Consider the following 20,106-nt stretch of genomic DNA (forward strand, 5'->3'; position numbering starts at 1 on the left):
TATTTATGGTCAGCAGTTTTTTCAGTAACAGTAACTCACTGTTTTTATATTAGCTATCGCCTGTAGAGGCTTGATTAAAATTATTTTAACAGGCAGCTGGACTCACAGGGAGTTAACCATTTTATGTGAATGATATCAGCCTCGTTCTCTACAGCTAGATATAGAAAAAAAGAAAGAAAGTAAAGTGCAAAAGCAATATCTCACTTTTTTTTTTTTTATCTGGACAACTAAAACACGTCAGTGTGCCATGTAGTGAGCTGCTCTCAATCTTAATGCTAAGCTAAAGTTTACCGCTGCCAATCCTCATTAAACTAAACTAAACTGGTGTGTTTCCAAGAATGTTAAATTATTCCTGTAAGTTTGAACTTGCCAGGGCCTGCGGCATGCCAACCTGTCAGGCAGAGGTCAAAGGTCACCAGCCTATCCGACTTGTATAGAGAAAGGGGGAAAAAAAAAAAAAAAAAAAAAAAAAACCAGAGGAAAGCATACGCACGCAGAACTCCACGTGGTCTCTTCCTTCTCTCTTTGTCATGATGGTATCGTAGGCAGGCATCTCTCTCAGGGTGTCATCTATCCTCCCTGGGGCACAGTGAGCCTTCATTTATCACTCACCTTCTCCCTGACAAGCCTGGGAATGGATGCACTTAAAGGGACCCGTCAGCAACCTCTTATTACATTCTCCTCGTCAAAGGAAACAAAATAAAAAGCTTGTTTTCCTTCGACGTTGCAATTCTCTTCCACGTTTGATGCTACATACATGACAATATGTCTGAAGAGCAGCTGTGGAATTTACGGTGCTGTTAACACGGGCAAAGGCCTGATTAAGTTTTACAAGCTTTGACACAGATCTTGGATCGTTGGGAGGGGTCATGCACGGCCAGGAGGAGCTGTGAACTCGGTGAGCTCTACTCTCACTTCCGCACACTGACAATAGAGCAGGGGTTAAAGTTGGAGGAATGAAAGTACAGGAACCAGAAGGAATCACTCAAGGTTAAGTTCTGCAGATTGAATGACTCCCCTGTGACAAATGCTACTTGGGGCTACACTGGCGAACTAACAATGGCAGGCCGTTTGGCACTAATCGGTTAGCATTCTCTCAGATCACCTCACAATAGCAGGAAAGAGAAGAAGAAAGGCGGAGTTTGTTTCATCTTACTTTCAGGTGCTGATAATCTGCTACCTGCACTGCTCTGATAGCCAAATGTGCTTCAAATGCTCGGCCAGTGTCCCGTATCTACACAATGCAGTATTTTTTGGTTTTTTTTTTTTTTTTTTTTTTTTAAGATGAACAGCTATCTCTCTGCACAACGAATGAAAATAAAGTTGCATTAAACTGTTTGTTGATTTTATCTGCCATCACAAACTGGAAAAACAAAAGTTCTACACAGTAGAAATGCAAATAAATTGCAAACAAGAGGCCAAACACTTTATTAAAACCACTTTAGTTATTGACACTGAGCCTCCATGTTCATTCAGCCAAAGCAGTTATGTCCTCCCTATTCAGTTGCTCCAAATGTGGCAACTGGGAATCATAAAAACTTTTTGGAGTGCATTGAAGGGCCCCGCGGGAAGTAATGACTAAATAGAGCCCATGACAAATGAAGACTGATGTTGGGAAATTGGGATGAAACGGCACAAAACTATTTGGAACCGAGGAAAAAGTAATCTGCCACACATATAGTGATGACAAATTTTAACTCCATACAAGTTTGAAAACAAAATAAAGTCATGAACGTTTTATGAGAAAGGATGGGAAATTGCTATCAAAGTACCAGTTTTGTTCACCGTTTCATGCCTTTTAAATTTGTTAATATTTCAGACAGTTTGTCTAATAGCAGAAAAAAAAATAAAAAAAAATAAAAAAAATTGCGTAAAAAAAAAACAAACATGCCAAGTTTCATTAAAACTATAATCTAGTTTTCATATTTCCTACAGAACTTGAAGGCATCCCAGAGTTGCATTTGTATTGCATAAAGCTCCTTGGTCTTTCCTATCTAATAACAGTGACATCTTGAGGCTGTTGTAATTCTCCATAGCTCCTCTGCTCCACCTACAAACTGCTGCTCTGCTTTCCTCCCCCTCTCTCCCTCTGGTGCAGAAATGCAGCAGAGCTTGATCTGACTTGTCCTGCCTGCTGCTCTTCAGAACTGATTTGAGGTGCTTTGCTCACATTGTGATATGGCCATTTCTGTTTCTCTCCAGTGTCTGGGGCTCATCATGCTCACTGCAATCCTCCTGCAGACCATCGCAGTAGCTGTTAGTTTCATGTACTTCAACAAAGTCCTGAACACGGTAAGTTGTGCATTTATCTCGCCCTCATTCTGACATCAAACTGGGGAAAGGGGCGTCGCTACACATTTTAAAGATGTCAAATGATCTTTATTTAGAACACTTTCATTGTGTACCATCATTAATATGAGATGAAACACCAGTGACTCAATAGGCTCTACTGGAGTGGGACATTTAAAACAATGTCCTGAACTGGCACAATAGACTGTAGCTATTGTAGCCAGGGGCGGCTGTGGACTACAAAAATTTAGGTATATAAAAGTTTAAATGTTAACGTGAAACAGCCAGAATGTCTAAATAGTGTCATTTTCTCAACTCACCATGACAAAAAAAATCCCACAAATAACTAAATGCAATACATGAAAGCCTTTAACAGAAACTAAGAGTTTAAGCTCTTGCAACATCAAAAACAGATAAAAGATGCTTTGAAATTGCCCTTGAGTAGATTTAGACCTGCTCTCTTCCAACAGATGAAAAACAGAGCAACAGTGGAAGAAAAGCATTAAGGCTGAAGTACAGGTAACAAAATCAGCATGAAATAACCTGATGACCAAAAGTCATTAATTTAGAACAGTACACAAGTATCAGCAATTGTCATAATTAAACTGAATATTGTATTCTAAGTAGGTTAATGTAGCACTTGAGTCAACATAACACGGTAAGGTCCACCACTGTGCAGAAATAATTATCTTTAGAATCATAATTATTTAAGGTGTAAAAGTTCAACATGAGTCATGCAGGAATTTCTGCTTCTGACACCGGACAATGAGAGAGAAAGTTGTGCAAGTAGATAACAGAAAAACAATTGGAGGAAATGAGACTAGTTGGGCCAAAGGGGGTTGTGGTACCCTCAGGCAACATATTTCAGATGCGAGCAGACGAGCAGCAGTGAAAGCTGCCGACAGCCCTGAATAAAGCGGGAAGGTCCGGCACCGACCTGTGATTGGGTGATGATCAGTGAAGACACCTGACCTCTAAGTCACTTCCAGCTGATACCCACCTCTAATGCTAGCCTACATTAATGGCTAGTAGAATAATACTTTGCACAAAGGACTTTTATATTTCTTCAATTGAATGATTATTGATAAAATTCAAAAATGTACTTAAATCTAACTGATCAGTTAGTTTTTTTGTTTTGCATCTGTTCTTCCTGAAAGATGCAGGAGAGTTTCTCCAGAAGCAGCGTGTCCTGTGTGATAAACGCAGATTTGCAGTCATGGTTCGAAGATTCAGCAGCAGAGGACAAGAAAACCGACCCCTGCTGGCAAGTCTCGCAACAGCTCCACTTCCACATAGAGAAGGTTTCGAATCATTTCTGTTTAACTGAACCTCGTTTAGCCATTGACACGATTCTATGTGCAAAGCTCTGACCACGGGTGCCAGGTTCACTTGTTTCATTAAAATTAGAGATGACAGTACCTCTCCTTAATGATGCAGCACATTCTGAAATTACATACATTGTTCATACATTACATGCAGGTATTCAGACATCAGATGGAAAACTAACTGACTGAGCCAAAAGGGGAATGCTGTTGTTACAAGTCCACGTGACATTTTTGTTGACCACGAGTGAGAACAGCATTCATGGGGCACTCAGGTTTCTGGTAGATTATTAATTTAGATTGAAAAGATGCCTATAAAGTCATAAATAGGACTCGAGACATTATCTTGGACTCCCATTCACTCAACTTCTTGTGCCTCTCTTTCAGACGATGGTTGACAGATTCCAGAAAGAGATATCCTCGGCTATGAGAGGCAAGAACAATACCTCTATTGACAGTCAGAATGCTAATGGCTTTAAATAGGAGTTATTCCAGTGAAGAAGGGGGGGGGGAGGGAGGGAAAAAAAAAAAAGCTTGTGACTTTATCTGTTGGGTTTTCACAGATAAGCTGACAGCAGTGCTTCCTTTCCTGAGCCCTGGGGTCCCTCATCCTAAAGTCGCAGCTCATGTGACAGGTGTTGCCTCTTCTGCAGCGCCTCCAACAGCAGAGGGTGAGTTTCACGGCCGCCGTTTTCTTTTTCTAAAGGGCGGGTCGTCCCGGGAAGAACACCAGTGACATCTGTGAGACCGTTGTGAGTCTTTTGATGTTAAGTTTTGTGGGTCTGGAAGTAATAGACATGGTGTGTACATACTAGGTGGTGTGAGCTCTGTCTTGCATCTTCCACACCTTCACAGGGACAGAAGTGAGGGAGGCACTTCAAGGCTTCTCAGACTACTAAACTTTTCCTACCTACATGTCAGTGAGGGGCTGCAGATGTGCAGCTGCTTTTCTACAACTCACAAAAACGCGCTAAAAATACATTTTTAAGGAGAATTTTAAATATAGATTTACATTAATCTATCAGGATGTTGTCAGGCATCTGGCCTGGGGCACATCTGTAAGCATCATTTGTTTTGTCATTTGAACGACACTGACTGGTTGAACTCAGTCACACTTAATATTGAAATATCAGATAGTCTTGCATCATAGTGGCGCAACTTCAAATTGTGCACGTGTTTGTTTTTCTGTGGTGTTACAGGGTCGCGTAGCAGCAGAGGGTACCTGGGGGAGTTCATCAGGGCTTGGGAGGGCCAGAGAGGTCTGTCCTTTCTGCAGAACATGGAGCTGAGAGGAGGAGAGCTGCTGGTGCCGAAGGCCGGCCTCTATTACATCTACGCACAGACGTACTTCAGACTGCCCTCCTCTGGAGAGATGATGGAAGGGGAGACAAAGGGAGAAACAGATGAAGCAGCACAGCTTGTCCAATATATCTACAAGAAGGTTAGACTTCGCGCATCCCGTACAAACGGACAGTATCTGAAATTAGAAAATGAAGCATCTCAGAATTTTAATATCCATCCATCCATCCATCAACTACACGACTTGTCCACTGAGGGTTCACACAAAATCAGTCCTGACTGACATCAGGTCAGGAGACTGACAATGATCAGGGTGAAACAACAACACTGAAAGGCAGTTTTAAAAATCAGCAGACAGCCTAACCTTCGTAACCTTCCTGTGCGAACGGCCCGGCCCAGCACCTTACTGCTCCGAGGCGTCAGTGGAAAACTAACTAAGGCTGTTCAACCACACTGCACACCTGTTTAGCATTAGCTTATGTTCAGATCTGTTAAACTTTGACCCCACCCCATCTGATTTGTTCACATTGGTGTTATCTTTTGATTTACATGTGTAACAGATAAACAAACACATGACCAGTGTGACATTGCAAATCTTCCCTGTACATGGTTAACTATCTACCCGACCAGCCTGCTACAATCAAGAAATCAATGTCATTAATAAACAACGTCGGCCAACATTTCAGTTGTACGGGGCGTTGTAATCCCACAGAACATGGAGAAAATTAGAAACTGGTGAGTTGTTCAGGGGAAAGAGCTACAAGCTAAAGCTAACTCAAGGCCGAAATGTCAGACAGACTTTAAAATGGCTCCAATATCAATACAATTAACCCGCATTTTGCACATACAAAACAATTCAACAGTTGTCCAGGCCCTGCTTACCCAAGTGATATGAAAAGATACAAAAACAGTCCAAAGGAAACAGCTTGTGCTGAAAGACTAAATAGCTGTGCTCATGGCACCAGTTCACAGGTGTTTTAAATAGTCCTGGTTGATTGGAAGGCGCTATGTTCAAGAGCAGAGAGGGGGGAGGGTGTTTCCTGGTGTTTAAAACCAAAGGAAGGGTTGGGTTTATTTAAAAGTGGTAAAAAGTGAATTGAATTCGGTCAGTTTACTTTAAGTCAGGATTTCTCTGATAACACACAGTTTTATCTTTTAAGTCCGACTGTCAAATCTCAGCATCAAAAGTAAAACAAGAAAGCTTTTCATCGCTGGTATTATTCAGACACAGAAGGATACTGTCGTTATAGAGGAGTGGTACGTGTCTAATGTGAGACTTGTTTTTGTGGTGTGGCCAACAGATGAGTTCCTACACGGTGCCCATCCTACTGATGAAATCGTCCCGGAGTGCCTGCTGGCCTCGGGGTCAGGAGCCCGGTCTCTTCTCTCTGCATCAGGCCGGTACTGCCTTTCTGCAGCCCGCTGACCGCCTCTTCATCACAGTTAGCAATGCCAGTGCTATGGAGATGGACGGGAGGGCGAGCTACTTTGGGGCCTTGCTGGTGGGCTAAGGTGAGAGAAGCATGGACTGAAGCGTGCAGGACTGGGAAGACTTGATTTAGACACCCAAGTGTTGGGGGGGGTTCGCTTGATTTAATGAGCAGCTGCTTGAGGATGCCCGGGAATGGAGAAGGACAAATCAGTGGGAACGCAAAGACGATCAAGCCGTGCTGCATCGGCAGAGCTCAGGGGCCCGAAACGACGGGGATAAAGAGCCATTTGGTGTGTTTTCAGTTGTTATTTCTGTCTTTGGGATTGGCAAACAGAACGTTGTGCCTGACAGAGCGGAGATTGTGTGGTGTGTCCAGAGAGCGAGGCGTCTGGAGCAGCACAATGGATGCAGATTACATGTGTGAACATGTGTTACTTTTGTTTTGCCTGCAGGTCAGTCGACTGTCAGCCGAGCTGTCATCCTGATATTCTGACAGCAGTGTTGAATACCAAACTGATCTCTTATCAAAAGCAAGAACTAAAAAATAAACACATACATAAATAAATCCACTGGACATGAATTTTAAATGTTACATATAACGAGTGAGGCATCGCTTTCGTGTACTGAATTTTTTCTTGTGCAATATCATGATGGAATGTGTCTTGGAGAAATAATCACGAAGTCCTGCAGCTGTAAAAGAAAAGTACTGAGCTAATATGAATCAACTTGAGTATTAAAACCCCTCTGTCATTTCTTTAGTGCTGGATAAAGCTGGAAAGAGTCCCAGCTTGTAACAGCTGAGTGATGATCATTAGACAAGAGAAGAAAGCGCCCTAAATATTCCATCACTTGTTAGTCAGCAACTCAAGTACGGATTAAGTACAACGACCACTTTTAAAGCCATTCATTGCTTTCAGACCGATGATCTCCTGACTCTTTTGGTCACATTTGCTGAATGAAGTATGTCATACTGTGGTTTCTGACAAAATAAAGATGTACAAACCAGCCTTTTTTGTACACATTGCTCCCAGGTTTTTAATATTCTGAACTGATCGCTTGGTTGTAGCTCCATTATAATGATGTCTTAGCTGTCTTAAAATGTTTCTCACTTTTAATCTTCTCGAACGGAACCAACAGTATTTTTCACTGCTAAACCTTTTTCAACTACAAAGGTAAATAAATCAGCTTGCACTTCTTGATAAGCTCGACCATCTTCAACTGCTGTGTCATGTTTAATGATGTGAAAGCAAGTTTTCGTGAGCTCAGATACCCCCTCTACGCAAAAATGACACAAAACTGAAAAAGTAAAAAACTATCATTTAATTCATGTTGTATTACATGTTTCCATATCATGGCAGTGAATGTTTCAGCAATAATAAGTCACTCCTCAAACAAGAGTTTTTACATAAAAAAAAAAAAAATACCAAGAACGAATCCGGGTTCAAGTAATGCCCAAAAGAAATACATTTTGAAACATACACACATGTGCAGGAAGATAGATCATATTTGCTGATCATACTGTAATCCACCTGCTACTTCCAGGTCTGAGCAGAGAACCAAGGTTTTGTTTTTTGTTTTTTTTTTGGTCGGCCTGAGTCCTCACTCTCTCTCCTTCAGTCTCTTTTTGGTCACTGTGACTGGACTGAAAAACATGTTACAGCTGAGACAGTAAACACAAACACAGACAATACACAGCCTTTTGGGTTATATGAGGGGCTTCAAGGTGCTTTAACCAAAAATGCACACACGCATACACTCACTCACACAAAGACAGTGGTACCAAATCTCAAACACTTGGTATCAAAAATAGTCTCTGAGTTGGTCTCAAATCAGTCTGAACACTTCAACTGTGGGAGAAAAATGGACAAACAGAGGATATTTTTGTCTTGTTAATGACAACCTATGGCTTCAGTTCATCTAAACACACACACACACACACATTTGTGTACAATCCCAAATTCAAAACATGATGGCGTAATTTTTTTTTTTTTTTTAGAAGACAGTTACAGTTTACAAATGGCAACAGTGTAAACAACTGCATGTGTACATGAGAGCCGGGAGGCTAGCTGTTGGTGCTCCTATTGCTATGGTAACCAAAAATGGTTTTAGTTGTAATTTGGCCAATCAATCAGACAATCAGACTAAGTGCTTACAACCCACTATCTGCCTCCCCACTGACACTATGGTAAATCTCAGCAGGCGCACACACAAACACAAATATACAGGGAAACCGTGGAGCCAGCCAAGTGCTTTGACATTATCTCACTGCCCGTACAATTCCTGCATCAGTCAAGTTCATTAAGACAAATTCATTTATAGCCAACAGTACTTGGATTGAGTGAATGAGATATAAAAGGCAATACAGTCTTATGTGAGAAGTTCTCCATTGATTAATCACAAAAAAAAAAAGTCATTCACAATTAAAGTGTGAACACATACATGGTTAAGGATTAGTTAGGGCCGTCCTGACACCAGAAATGCATTTCATAAACAGACATTGAGCAATACTTAACATGGAAAAAAACAAAAAACAAACAAACAAACAAAAGAAAAAACCCAGATACACACACACACACACACACACACACTCACTCACTCACACTTGGATTTCTAATTGTGCGTACACACTAACAAAACACAACCTGGTATGGGTTCCTATTGCCTCTTACAGTATGTCTGTGGTCTATGAACAGAAAGCACCTCTGAAATACAGAACGGCTGTGGAACCGAGTATAAGTGTTTAACTTCAGACAGGCAACAATAAACACTGGCACACAGGCACAAAACAGGAGGCTTTGGCACACCCATGCTAGTCTTACTACTCAGCATTTTCCAATAAACGAGAAGAGCAGGTTACAGGACAGGACAGACCCATAGCTGCCTTAGATTGCTTCCCCTGGGGAGTGGGGAAGATACAGGTTGTCTGACAGACAGAATGATCAGCCATCACATTCAATCAGCACCGAGCTGTCAGGTGTTGCAGTCCCAGTCTCATCCAATCAGCAGCTCCAGACTGTCCTCATAACTGGACTCTTGCGGGGGACTGGGGGCCAAGAAGGCTGTGGTGACGGGGGTTCCTGTGGCTGTGGCGACATTGAGGAGGGTGTTTGCGCGGATGCTGGTGGTTGCTGGGTTGCGGAGCGCTGCAGCCGCGGTGATGCTGGTGAGGTTGATGCCAAGCGTGAGCCGCGTCTGTTCCAAGGCTTTCTCAGGCACAGCAAAGGCCTCAAGCTTTTTCTCACCGTTGGCCATGTAGGAGTTCTGACAACCTCGACAGATACAATCCAAGCACGCCTACAAAAGATGAGAGGAAAGACAAAAGGGCGTTCATCTCTTTGCATCGCGCCAAAGTCATATAAAAGGTGCAAAAAAGCATTCATCACTGACCATTAAATGGTCTTACAAGTTCTAGTTAGATTATCTGAATTCTTCCATGAGTAGTTTAAAAGGAAAAAATGTTCGATACATGTTTGCACTGAAATTGTAAGAAATTGTTCAATTACTGTCTCACCTTGCGGTTTGAGTAACAGGGACACCGTTGCCCCCTGCAGGTCAGCACAGAGGGATTCTGGGTTGCTCTGCCACACTTACACCCCTTCTTCTCCACAGGCTTCTTATATGGAGGCCTGACAGGTGGCGGGGGCACCAGGCAGCCTGACATCAACCGCTGGTCTTTGCTCCGGTCCTTGGTCTTAGAGCCCCCACTGCTGCGGGCTTTAGCATGCGGCTTCTTGGGGCCTGGCTCGACATGTTTCCTGGCAGCTTTACTGTGGTTAGGTGGAGGGCGGCTGGGCTTAGGAGGTACCCCATTGGGAACGGATGAGTACGTATGTGCTGGTACAGTTAAGGAGGGTGTGGGCGGTTGTGTATGAGAGGGCTTTGGAGTGTTTGAATGCGAGGATGAGCCTTGTAGGATGGAGGTGATAGGCAAGGGTTTCACCTTTTCCCTGTCACTCTCTGAACGAGACCGTTTACGGTTAAGGCGGACTGTTGGGGGATTAGAGGTTCGAGGTGGATCGAAGGAAGATTTGTGTACATAAGCACCAAGGCTTGGCGCTGTGTTAGTCCTGTCCGTTTGAATTTGTGTGTAGTTATGAGCTGCATCCAGCTGCATGTACATTTGAGCCTGTGCTCTGTCCGTAGCTGTGTGTGTGTGAGTGTGCGTCCTGTCTGGCTGTGTGTGAGAAGAATCTCGACTGGGCTGAAGGGGATCCAAAGTCTGTAACATGTCCTCCATACTGAGGAGCAAAACCTCCCCCTCTTCCAGCTCCCTACTGCCAGACTCCCCATCCCTGAGTGAGCACACAGTGCCTGGAGTTGGGGCTAAAGGTCTGGTGGTCAGACTCAGTTCCAGACCACTACAACCAGTATTGGAAACAGACAGGCCTGCTTGTGGCTGTTCTTCTACCAGCTCACATACTTCCAGCTCAGGAGAAGAGGGATCCAGGTCCTCCAGCACATCTCCATTGCATTCCTGTGGTCCATTGGTACAGGGTGGGTCAGAGGACGAGCTCTGGGGTACAGCCGAGAGCTCTGCAGGAACAGGTGGTGCCTCTGTGGGGGTAAGTGACTCAGGAGGAGTAGGATTCGTATCTTCTTGTGCTATGTTCAGGTCATCTGTCTCTATGACTTCTTCGTGTGACATTAGCACCTCCTCTAGCAAGGCCATAACCTCTGGAGACCCTCCCACATGACTGCTGACCAACTGCAATAACGGTGAATGAGTTACATAGAGACAGAGCTTCCTGTAGCACTGAACAAGCAGGGAGAGCTGTTTGTTCTCCTGGAAGCAAGAATAGTCCTTACAGCGGCTGCACGATGGTCTGATCTGCATCTTCTGGCCTTTACAGCCTAAGCAGACATAATGTTGACACTCTGGATGTGATGGGGAAATAGGATCCTGGAGGAGTTTACCTGAGACAAAAAACAAGAGGGAGCTGTTAATTCACTGGTTTTATGCACCCGGTGCTTAAACCCAGTATGCGTGGCAAAATCAACTAGCTGGACCAGTCATTTAACTCCATTCACATTCACCATAATGCCTCTGCAGAAACCAATATAATTACCATAAAATTAAATGAACCTGCTACTTATTTTCCAAATTTACCTTTGGAATAATTTACCAGAGTCTATGAACCATTCTTTAAATAATTTGATTACTTATGCTAAAAGTCTCAAATCCAAAGACAAAGAGTTTAGGGTGATTAAAAACAGAGGTGAAAAGCAAATGCTCACAAATGGGAAGCTGGATTATGAGAATCCATTATGAAGTTATTGACTGAAAAATTACAAAACCAACTAATAGAGAATAGCATAACTATTACTAGCACTAGTACAGTACTAGTACTTTACACCTTAAACGTAATAAACAAAGCAACCCTAACCTGCTTGGTCTGAATAAAACTCAATAGTAATAGTATAACTTGTAATTCAATGGCAGACATCATCCAATGCCTAACTTGGAATAAACAATGTGGGAAAGCACAAACTATCATGCTATAAAAAAAAAAGACCCCTCTTGCATATTCATATTGTCATACGTCACTTTGCAAATATTGCACATCACTCAATGCAAGCTGGTCCGGTGTTGATATTCCACTGGCTTAGCAGGGTGAGTAAATAAAGCATGAATAGGAAACACATGGCTCTGCAGCAGGCACCACAGCAGAGAAGTCATCTGCCTTGACAAGAGAACAGATGACTGGGGCCTCAGCCTCGGTTGCTAAGGCGACCGCGGTGACCACGGTGGCGTGCACGACAAATCGCGTCAAATGCTGCACAGCACACGCACGCCCACGGGCACTTTAATCAATATGAACAGTAAGGTGATAGGCACACAGCAGAAAGCACAGGACATTCGTTGTTGCTCACCACAGACGAGGCATGCGAGGGACTGTCGGAAGAAGGGCAGCAGGGTGTACATGTCCGCGAAGGTGTGTGGCTGCCGGGGGTCACACTGCAGCACGGCCCGGCTTGCAGACACGTAGAGAGCGGTTGCATTAACGGGGTTCATATCGGTGTACTCCGCAGCCTCAGGGAAACACGGCCCGGGTAAAAAAAAAAATAATAATAATAATAAAAAAAAAATAAAAAAAATCCAGCCACTCGTTAGGACGGAGATAATGTTAACCAAGTCTCAGGGCGGATGGAGGAAATATTAACTGGCCTCTTGGTGCAACAATCAGTCACTCCAGTGTGTCAGTGTAGACATTAACGACGAACATGGTGAAGCGGTTATCAATAAACGCGCACAACGTTAGCTGGGCAGGTGGCTAGCTAACGTTAACATCACCGGTTTTGTAGTCGTTACTATTCACCGTCAAGACCAATCGGGACACAGTTAAAAGTTTCTGTTAATCTGGAGCAGTCTGACGACACGACGTGGTTATTCACATTATCCCTAACATCGCTCAACAGCTAACGACGAATCAAACGATTCACAACAACCCATGATCAAAAGGTTAGCATTGTGTAGCTACCGTTAGCCTACGACATCAGCCAAACGTTTTACTAGAGAGATGGCCAATGATAGCCATAGAGTCAGTCTACTATCCGACACGGTCACCTCGCCGATGTCCAAGTGAACGACGAGCCGCCGAAAAAACAGTGAGCTTGTTTGTTTCGCAATTTAGCCAACAGATCGCAGGCGCGCACTTGATGTAAACAAAGCTAACCAGCTAGCCTTAGCGTAGCTAGCCACATTAGCTAGCGAAAAATCAACCGTATCACTAACCCCCTGGTGTCGCCTTATACCTCACCAACAGCAAGGAAACACAAACTACCAATTGAAATCCTTCGGTTTTGATACGTTTTACTATAGTACTTGGCGAGTGCTGACCGAAACATAGCTAACTAGCCGATTTACAAATGCACCAAGCAATCGATTTTCCACTTTTCCTCGCATCAGCCACCTCTCGACAGGCATGACCATATCACGCGAGACTTCCCCCAGTTACCCTGGTTACCGTAGTGAACGAAGGCTCCTTCCGGCTTCCCCGTTCACTCCCTTGTTGTTGAACATGCAAAATAAAAATGTCAACATATTAATTCCGCAAAGGAGAGCATGAAAAATATTTATCTTGATTGTAGAGGGTGGGAATATTCAACCAAACTTCGTTAAAACCAGTTCGTCATTTCAATAAACTCAAGTTCGACCCTAAATCGCAAGTTTAATTATTAGTTTTTGTTTGTTTGTTTTTTTAATGAAAGATACCCGGTTTGCCTCTTCAAATGGTGGGTATTGTTTTGCCTCTCCCTATCTATATATATATATTTCTATCTCGACAATTTGTCAATTTAATAGTAATCGTTTCATCGGTTAAAAAGTCCACTTCTTATTTTTACTTCTTATTTTTCTAAAAGTTTCAACTCCGTCTTACGTTGGTCAACCTCAACAGAATTTTGTCACATGCAATTTCCACGATCTCCATCCCCATATTATGACATACTTAGATAAAAAAAAAAAACAAAATACAAATATAATATTGTCGTGTTCTTTTATCCTGTACACAATTTCCCTCGCATTTATAGTTCCTGTCCTCATTCATTCGAAGTGAGTCTGTTTCATTCATAATTTTTATGTCTCCACAGGGCAATAAGATGCTCTTGCCTATTTAATGTTTGATATGAAAATAAAATATCCTCTTGAGACCCTGCAACTAATTTTTGTCCATTATAGTGGACATTAGTTTTTCCTTGATTCCTCTAATACTTTCCGATGCACCTGATGCACACAGTTGTGCAGAGATTTCCTCTCCGCATGCTTGAATGCTTTATATTTGACATCCATTATGTCCTGGTGTTCACTGCAGTGCATTTTTTATAAAATTTTACTAAAGTTGAGTTCAAAAAATGTTTTCTTTTCTTAGACATGAGTTCTTTCCCACCCCAACACTTAATACTTCGACAGTGGGATTTGAAGAAGGTTTTCCCTGAGTTTGACCTCCCAGGCAGCACTTTCTCCTCAGGGTAATGATTATACTCACAATGTATTTAACAGTATAAAAAGTTTAGTACAATGTTTGAGCGAGAGGGCAGCTAAGCAGCTAATATGATCCTAAAGTGGGAGGAAAGTTTACCTGACAGGATTAATTCGGGCATGAAAATATCCCAAAAACTTGACTTTCACGTTTTGGACCCTTTGAACTACAGGAAAACTTGATGCCACCTTGGTCCCGCCCTTCTGCAACCCCCTCCCCCAAAAACTTCAACTTCCTGCATTCTGATTGGCTGTCGGCGCTCACCACCTTTACGCTATTGGCTGAAATCTCCGCCTATCACCCCGCTGTCACCCGAGAATACGCAGAGCCATGATGGCGGCCTTCAGTGTTGCTCGCCGCAGCCGTGGGCTGATAAACGGTCTGAAGGTTTCCTTCAGGAGCTCGGGGCAGCTGAAACATGGCGCAGTGGCTGCTCCGCTGCTGCAGACGAGCCTGCACCGGGACAGCCGCTGGTACTCGGCCGGTCACCTCTCCGTTAAGGAGCGGATTGAAGCGAAACGGAGGGCGGCGCTAGCCGGGGGAGGTCAGGCGAGAATAGATGCACAACACAAAAGGGTAAAGTCAGCTAACGTCGGCTTTAACTGCTTTTTCTTTTTTATAAACCTCAACCTGCAAACATTTGAGCACATCACCGGATTTTCTGCACACGTGTTCTTAGATTACACCCACATCTGGTGGGGTTAGGTCGGTAAAATGCCTGGCTCATGGGCTAAACTCCGTCACATACTTGGAAAATAACTTTCCAGCTTATAGGATACACCCGCTTCTTAGTGCCCTTGAGCACTAATCCCCTGTGAACCTCCTAACAAAACTCAAAACATCTCTTCACAGTTATAAGAAAAACAGCACTGTCCAGCATGACGTAGATTTCTGCTGTTATACAACACAATAATAGGTATGTTGTTATTTTTAGTGCAATAATAGAGATGAGTCCATGTTATTCTGTAAAAATATTTGAGGGGTGTGGTATCTTTAAATGGACACATGGTAAGATTTGGACTTAAGTTGTAGATTATTGAAGATGCTTCACCTCATGAAGGAGGCTTCAGCACTGTCAACTATAACCTGGATGACTGAAAACCTACACACACTTCACGAAATCAACTGTTGTCAAAGAATGGGAGTCTTCACTAATCAGGGAGTCGCAGCAGCCGGGTCAGTTTTTAGGGGCCTGGCCTCATGATTGCACCGACTGTTATGGAACTAATAGTCAAATCTGAACAGAGTTACTTAAAGCTGTGTCGAGGAGAGAAGTTGTTGGATCAATGCAGCCCTAAATGTTTCGATAAAGTAGCCCCACTAAATCATATGCAATGCCCACCACATTGGTTTAACCCACCACAGAGTTGCTCTTTAAGCCACATGTGTATGTGCTGCAGGGTAAGCTGACAGCAAGGGAGCGGATAGACCTGCTGCTGGACACCGACTCCTTTGTGGAGACCGATATGTTTGTGGAGCATCGCTGCTCTGACTTCGGCATGGAGCAGGATAAAAACAAGGTAACACACCTGCCGTTCTAATGTTTGCTGTTCGCTGCACACGATGCTTTTCTGACTCTCTGTCTTAGTTCCCAGGTGACAGCGTGGTGACTGGCCAAGGACTGATCAATGGCCGACTGGTCTATGTATTCAGTCAGGTACAACTCGTACATAATACATAACTATATAGTAGGAAGAGAAGTTATATTTTACTTCTTTAATATTATATTCTGCCTGTGTCTTTTCTGTTTTTCTCAGGACTTCACAGTTTTTGGTGGCAGTCTTTCTGGAGCTCATGCTCAGAAAATCTGTAAGGTAGGTCAGAGAAAACAGGAACCTCAGGTACTGTGGTGTAGTAAACCTGCCTACTGCGCTTGGAGAAGTATTGGCCATTTTCTTAGGGGCTCTTCATGTTTGAGACTTTTCCATTGTGCTGTGCTCAGATCATGGACCAGGCCATGAAAGTTGGTGCCCCAGTCATCGGGCTGAACGACTCTGGAGGAGCTCGGATCCAGGAAGGAGTGGAGTCTCTGGCTGGATATGCAGATATTTTCTTGGTGTGCTCATATTGTGGAGTCTTTTCCCATTACTGCTCACTGACTGACCTTCAATATCAAAATCACATTTACTGAACCACAAGAGTCTTTACTCTGGTTTTAAACTGTCGCGACATTACATCTGTACACATTTTTCCAAATGTCTGGAGATCAAGTTTGTTTTTTGCTTTGACACAATTTCCTTTTGCAGAGAAATGTGATGGCATCAGGAGTTATCCCTCAGATCTCCCTCATCATGGGTCCCTGTGCTGGAGGGGCCGTCTACTCACCGGCACTCACAGACTTCACCTTCATGGTGAAGGTATAAACGAACCCCACACTGACTAGGCTTGAAACTTTCTTTTAGTATTGTAAGCAACAGTTGATTTTATTTTAGCTACAGATTTTTATTTGGATTTTTTTGGATACAGGACACATCATACCTGTTCATCACAGGACCTGACGTTGTGAAGTCTGTCACCAACGAAGACGTGACTCAAGAGGAGCTTGGTGGAGCCAAGACGCACACCAGCGTGTCGGGTTAGTTTGTGAATGTTTTCTTGTTTTGTTTTTTTTTTTTTTTTTTGGTCTTGCCTTTGGACCTCAGTGATGATCCAGTGGATGTAGTCAGCCTGTGAGTATCAGAGAGCTGATCAAGGATTACTTGTCAGATTGACATGGAAATTTTGCAGGAGCTCAGCTATGACCATCTCCTTAATTCAAAGATGCCAAGTGCCGTCTACAAAACTTTTCACATCTTGTTCTCAGGTGTGGCTCATCATGCCTTTGAGAATGACGTCGATGCACTCCTCAACCTACGAGAGTTCTTCACCTTCCTGCCTCTCAGCAATCAGGATCCTGCCCCCATCAGGGAGTGCCATGACCCCAGGTAACCAATCATCTTAACTTCCCCTTCACAAAACAACCAATCATCTTTCTTTGTGAGACAATATTATTTTTTATCATTAATTCATCCCTGATTTCTTGTTTCTTTGGCAGTGATCGTCTGGTACGTTCATTGGAAACCATCGTCCCATTGGAGTCGACCAAAGCTTACGACATGTTGGAAATCATTAAAGCCGTATGTGACGCCCCCCGAACATACTATCCCTACATCCTTATGTAGTTTCTACCTGTAATAACAGTTTCTTCATCATGTATCTGTTCAGATAGTGGATGAAAAGGACTTCTTTGAGATCATGCCCAACTACGCCAAGAACATTGTGGTGGGATTTGCGCGCATGAATGGACGGACCGTGGGCATTGTGGGTAACCAGCCCAAAGTGGCCTCCGGTGAGTAAAGAAAACTGCAGAAACAAAAATAAGACAGACAATTATCAGAAATCAGATGAATACGTTGTTTTAACCCCCCCTCCACCATTCTGTCTGAAAACAACATCAGAAATTTGTGTTATGCTGATTAACTGCTTTCTGCCGCAGGTTGTTTGGACATCAACTCCTCAGTGAAGGGAGCCCGCTTCGTACGCTTCTGTGATGCTTTCAACATTCCCATCATCACCTTTGTGGATGTGCCAGGTTTCCTGCCAGGTATTCCCCCAATATCACACTCTGACTGCATTTAGATTCATGGAGTAATCCAGTAACCAGCCATACTCAAATTTCCATCTTCGCCACATCGAAATGTGTGAACCTCCAAATTGTCAGGGAAGTCACTCTGCTGCTTTGAAGGAAACGATTAGCGGAATTTCCCTGTCTAGATCTGACGCCCTCTCCATAAATGGAATGATCCAGAAGGAAACGATTTAGTAGAATAGTACTTTCACTGGCCAAACTGTCTGTACTAAGACTCATCTACATTGTGTTACCTGACAGCTAATGGAGAAATTCACTTTACATGGAGCCATCTGATCTGACGGTGCACATTGGTGGTTTAACAGGTACCGCTCAGGAGTATGGAGGCATCATCAGACACGGAGCCAAACTGCTGTTTGCTTTTGCAGAAGCCACGGTGCCAAAAATAACCATAATTACCCGAAAGGTGAGCGAGTGTGTGTGTGTGTGTGTGTGTGTGTCTCGGTGTAATCAAAACAAGAAAGTGATACAAGTGAAAGGAGGTAGGGGGGTTAAGTGTAAGCACTTTTCCACGGCTCTTGTCTGCAGATTTAGGCTAATTAATTGTGTTAGAAAGTGAACCAAACTAAGGGGCCAGCAGTGACTAACTCAGTACGTCTCGATGCTTCACAGTAAAGATAATTGTGTATTTGTTTTACTGGAATACTTCTGGTGTGAAGCAGTTACACGAATAACTGTGTTTGCAAATGAGAAAGTAACATTATAGGAGAGGGATCTGTCACATTCATGCTACCAAGATTCTAAATAAAACGGAATACACAATTCAGATCAAGAAGAATCTGTTAATAAGGGGGACTCTGTGTGTTGCAGGCTTATGGAGGAGCCTACGATGTGATGAGCTCCAAACACCTAAGAGGGGATGTGAACTACGCCTGGCCCACAGCTGAGGTCGCTGTCATGGGCGCCAAGGTACAAACCCTCATCCTTTCTGTTTGTCTGGATCTCCCTCTCACTCCTGCTCTCATTCCTCCAATGTAAATGCCTTTTGTTCCTCTCAGGGTGCTGTTCAGATTATCTTCAGAGGGAAGGACAACCAGGCAGAGGCCGAGGCCGAATACGTGGAGAAGTTTGCTAATCCCTTCCCAGCTGCTGTCAGAGGTAAAACAAAAAAAACAAAACAAAAAAAAAACCACAAACATGATATACTTGTCTGCGAATGTCCTTATCTTCTTATCAGGATTCGTGGATGATATCATTGAGCCGTCGACCACTAGGAAGCTGATCTGCAGTAACCTGGAAGTGCTGGCCAGGAAGAAGCAAGTCAACCCCTGGAAGAAACATGCCAACATTCCTCTGTGAAACACATCCAATCAGTTTCCAGATTAACACTAATCTAAAGGCACTCATTGTGGGATTTTTTTCTTGTATACACCCAGATGAGCTGTAGTACTTCCCTGCGACGACAACTTCAGTAGCCCACCCAGCAGATGTTATGTCACACTTCAATTCACCAAGTCACCTTTCTGTTGTTGTTCAAAACGGTCATTTCCCACTCTACTGAAAGCAACAAATGGAAATACACACCCTATTTCTATTTGTGGTTAATAATGGCTTCTGAGTCACTGCTCATTTTTTTTGAAGTGTGAACTGCATCAACCTTAAACTGTTGGTATTTTGCAAGGATTTGTGTGAAAATCTGTAAACATTCAGGATGTGTGCATTTACTTTAACAATGTGAGCAGCTGATGCATTAATTGGAAAATATCAATTTAATTTACATCTTAGGAACAGAACAATCGCACATTATTGAACGGTTGTCATATCACTAGTGGCCATATTGGTCAGTACTGCTGAGCTGAAAGGGGAAGAATACATGTTGCAAATAATCACCATCATGTACTGTAATGGTTGTACAATAGTTTGTACTTTCAGGCGTGCAGCTCTTTCTGTGTCCATTTTATCTGTTAAGTTCAAGAAAAAGTCATTTCCACTACCTGGATCTGTGCCTTCTTTGTGTGGCAGGCTCTGTTCTGCCATCTGTAAAATAAATCATGGACTCTACTGTGCGTTTTATTTAATTCTAACAATGCAGAGGTACATGTTGCCGATCTACAGTGTTTTTAGACAAATATGAGTGAATCTGAAAATTAAAAAGATGATTAGGAGATTGTGGATGGCTGCTTTTTTGGACGTGGAGATATCCAAGTGTGTCATAAG

At 43.2% G+C, this 20,106-nt stretch overlaps 3 protein-coding genes across 7 annotated transcripts; 2 read left to right on the plus strand and 1 right to left on the minus strand.

Annotated features, from left to right (window-relative positions):
- The first annotated feature begins 697 nt into the window (after positions 1-697).
- Positions 698-7,527, plus strand: LOC115036005 (tumor necrosis factor ligand superfamily member 10). Of its 4 annotated transcripts, XM_029494092.1 has the most exons (7): positions 698-898; positions 2,203-2,292; positions 3,447-3,590; positions 3,999-4,044; positions 4,175-4,282; positions 4,811-5,052; positions 6,212-7,527. In XM_029494092.1, exons 2-7 carry the CDS (start codon positions 2,218-2,220, stop codon positions 6,419-6,421), a joined length of 825 nt encoding a protein of 274 aa, XP_029349952.1. In that variant the 5' UTR covers positions 698-898; positions 2,203-2,217; the 3' UTR covers positions 6,422-7,527. The 4 variants fall into 4 exon arrangements, with proteins under 4 accessions (XP_029349952.1, XP_029349951.1, XP_029349954.1 ...); XM_029494091.1 differs by lacking the exon at positions 698-898 and having other exon boundaries at positions 2,078-2,292; XM_029494094.1 differs by lacking the exon at positions 698-898 and having other exon boundaries at positions 2,195-2,292; positions 3,415-3,590.
- Positions 7,528-7,647: 120 nt separating this feature from the next.
- On the minus strand, positions 7,648-13,239 carry LOC115036004 (E3 ubiquitin-protein ligase MSL2-like). Its single transcript, XM_029494090.1, has 3 exons — positions 12,214-13,239; positions 9,854-11,256; positions 7,648-9,636 (listed from the first exon to the last, which is right to left on the minus strand). Exons 1-3 carry the CDS (start codon positions 12,353-12,355, stop codon positions 9,334-9,336), a joined length of 1,848 nt encoding a protein of 615 aa, XP_029349950.1. The 5' UTR covers positions 12,356-13,239; the 3' UTR covers positions 7,648-9,333.
- A 1,399-nt stretch (positions 13,240-14,638) lies between these two features.
- On the plus strand, positions 14,639-20,054 carry pccb (propionyl-CoA carboxylase subunit beta). Of its 2 annotated transcripts, none has more exons than XM_029493715.1 (15): positions 14,639-14,897; positions 15,722-15,841; positions 15,910-15,978; positions 16,079-16,135; positions 16,264-16,377; positions 16,568-16,678; positions 16,788-16,896; positions 17,125-17,245; positions 17,356-17,437; positions 17,526-17,649; positions 17,797-17,904; positions 18,255-18,355; positions 18,760-18,858; positions 18,948-19,047; positions 19,127-20,054. In XM_029493715.1, exons 1-15 carry the CDS (start codon positions 14,652-14,654, stop codon positions 19,246-19,248), a joined length of 1,683 nt encoding a protein of 560 aa, XP_029349575.1. In that variant the 5' UTR covers positions 14,639-14,651; the 3' UTR covers positions 19,249-20,054. The 2 variants fall into 2 exon arrangements, with proteins under 2 accessions (XP_029349575.1, XP_029349574.1); XM_029493714.1 differs by having other exon boundaries at positions 15,910-15,973; positions 16,014-16,135.
- The last annotated feature ends 52 nt before the right edge of the window (positions 20,055-20,106 follow it).

Source organism: Echeneis naucrates, chromosome 22 (genome assembly GCF_900963305.1).
Source record: "Echeneis naucrates chromosome 22, fEcheNa1.1, whole genome shotgun sequence".
In the NCBI taxonomy this organism is placed as follows: domain Eukaryota; kingdom Metazoa; phylum Chordata; class Actinopteri; order Carangiformes; family Echeneidae; genus Echeneis; species Echeneis naucrates.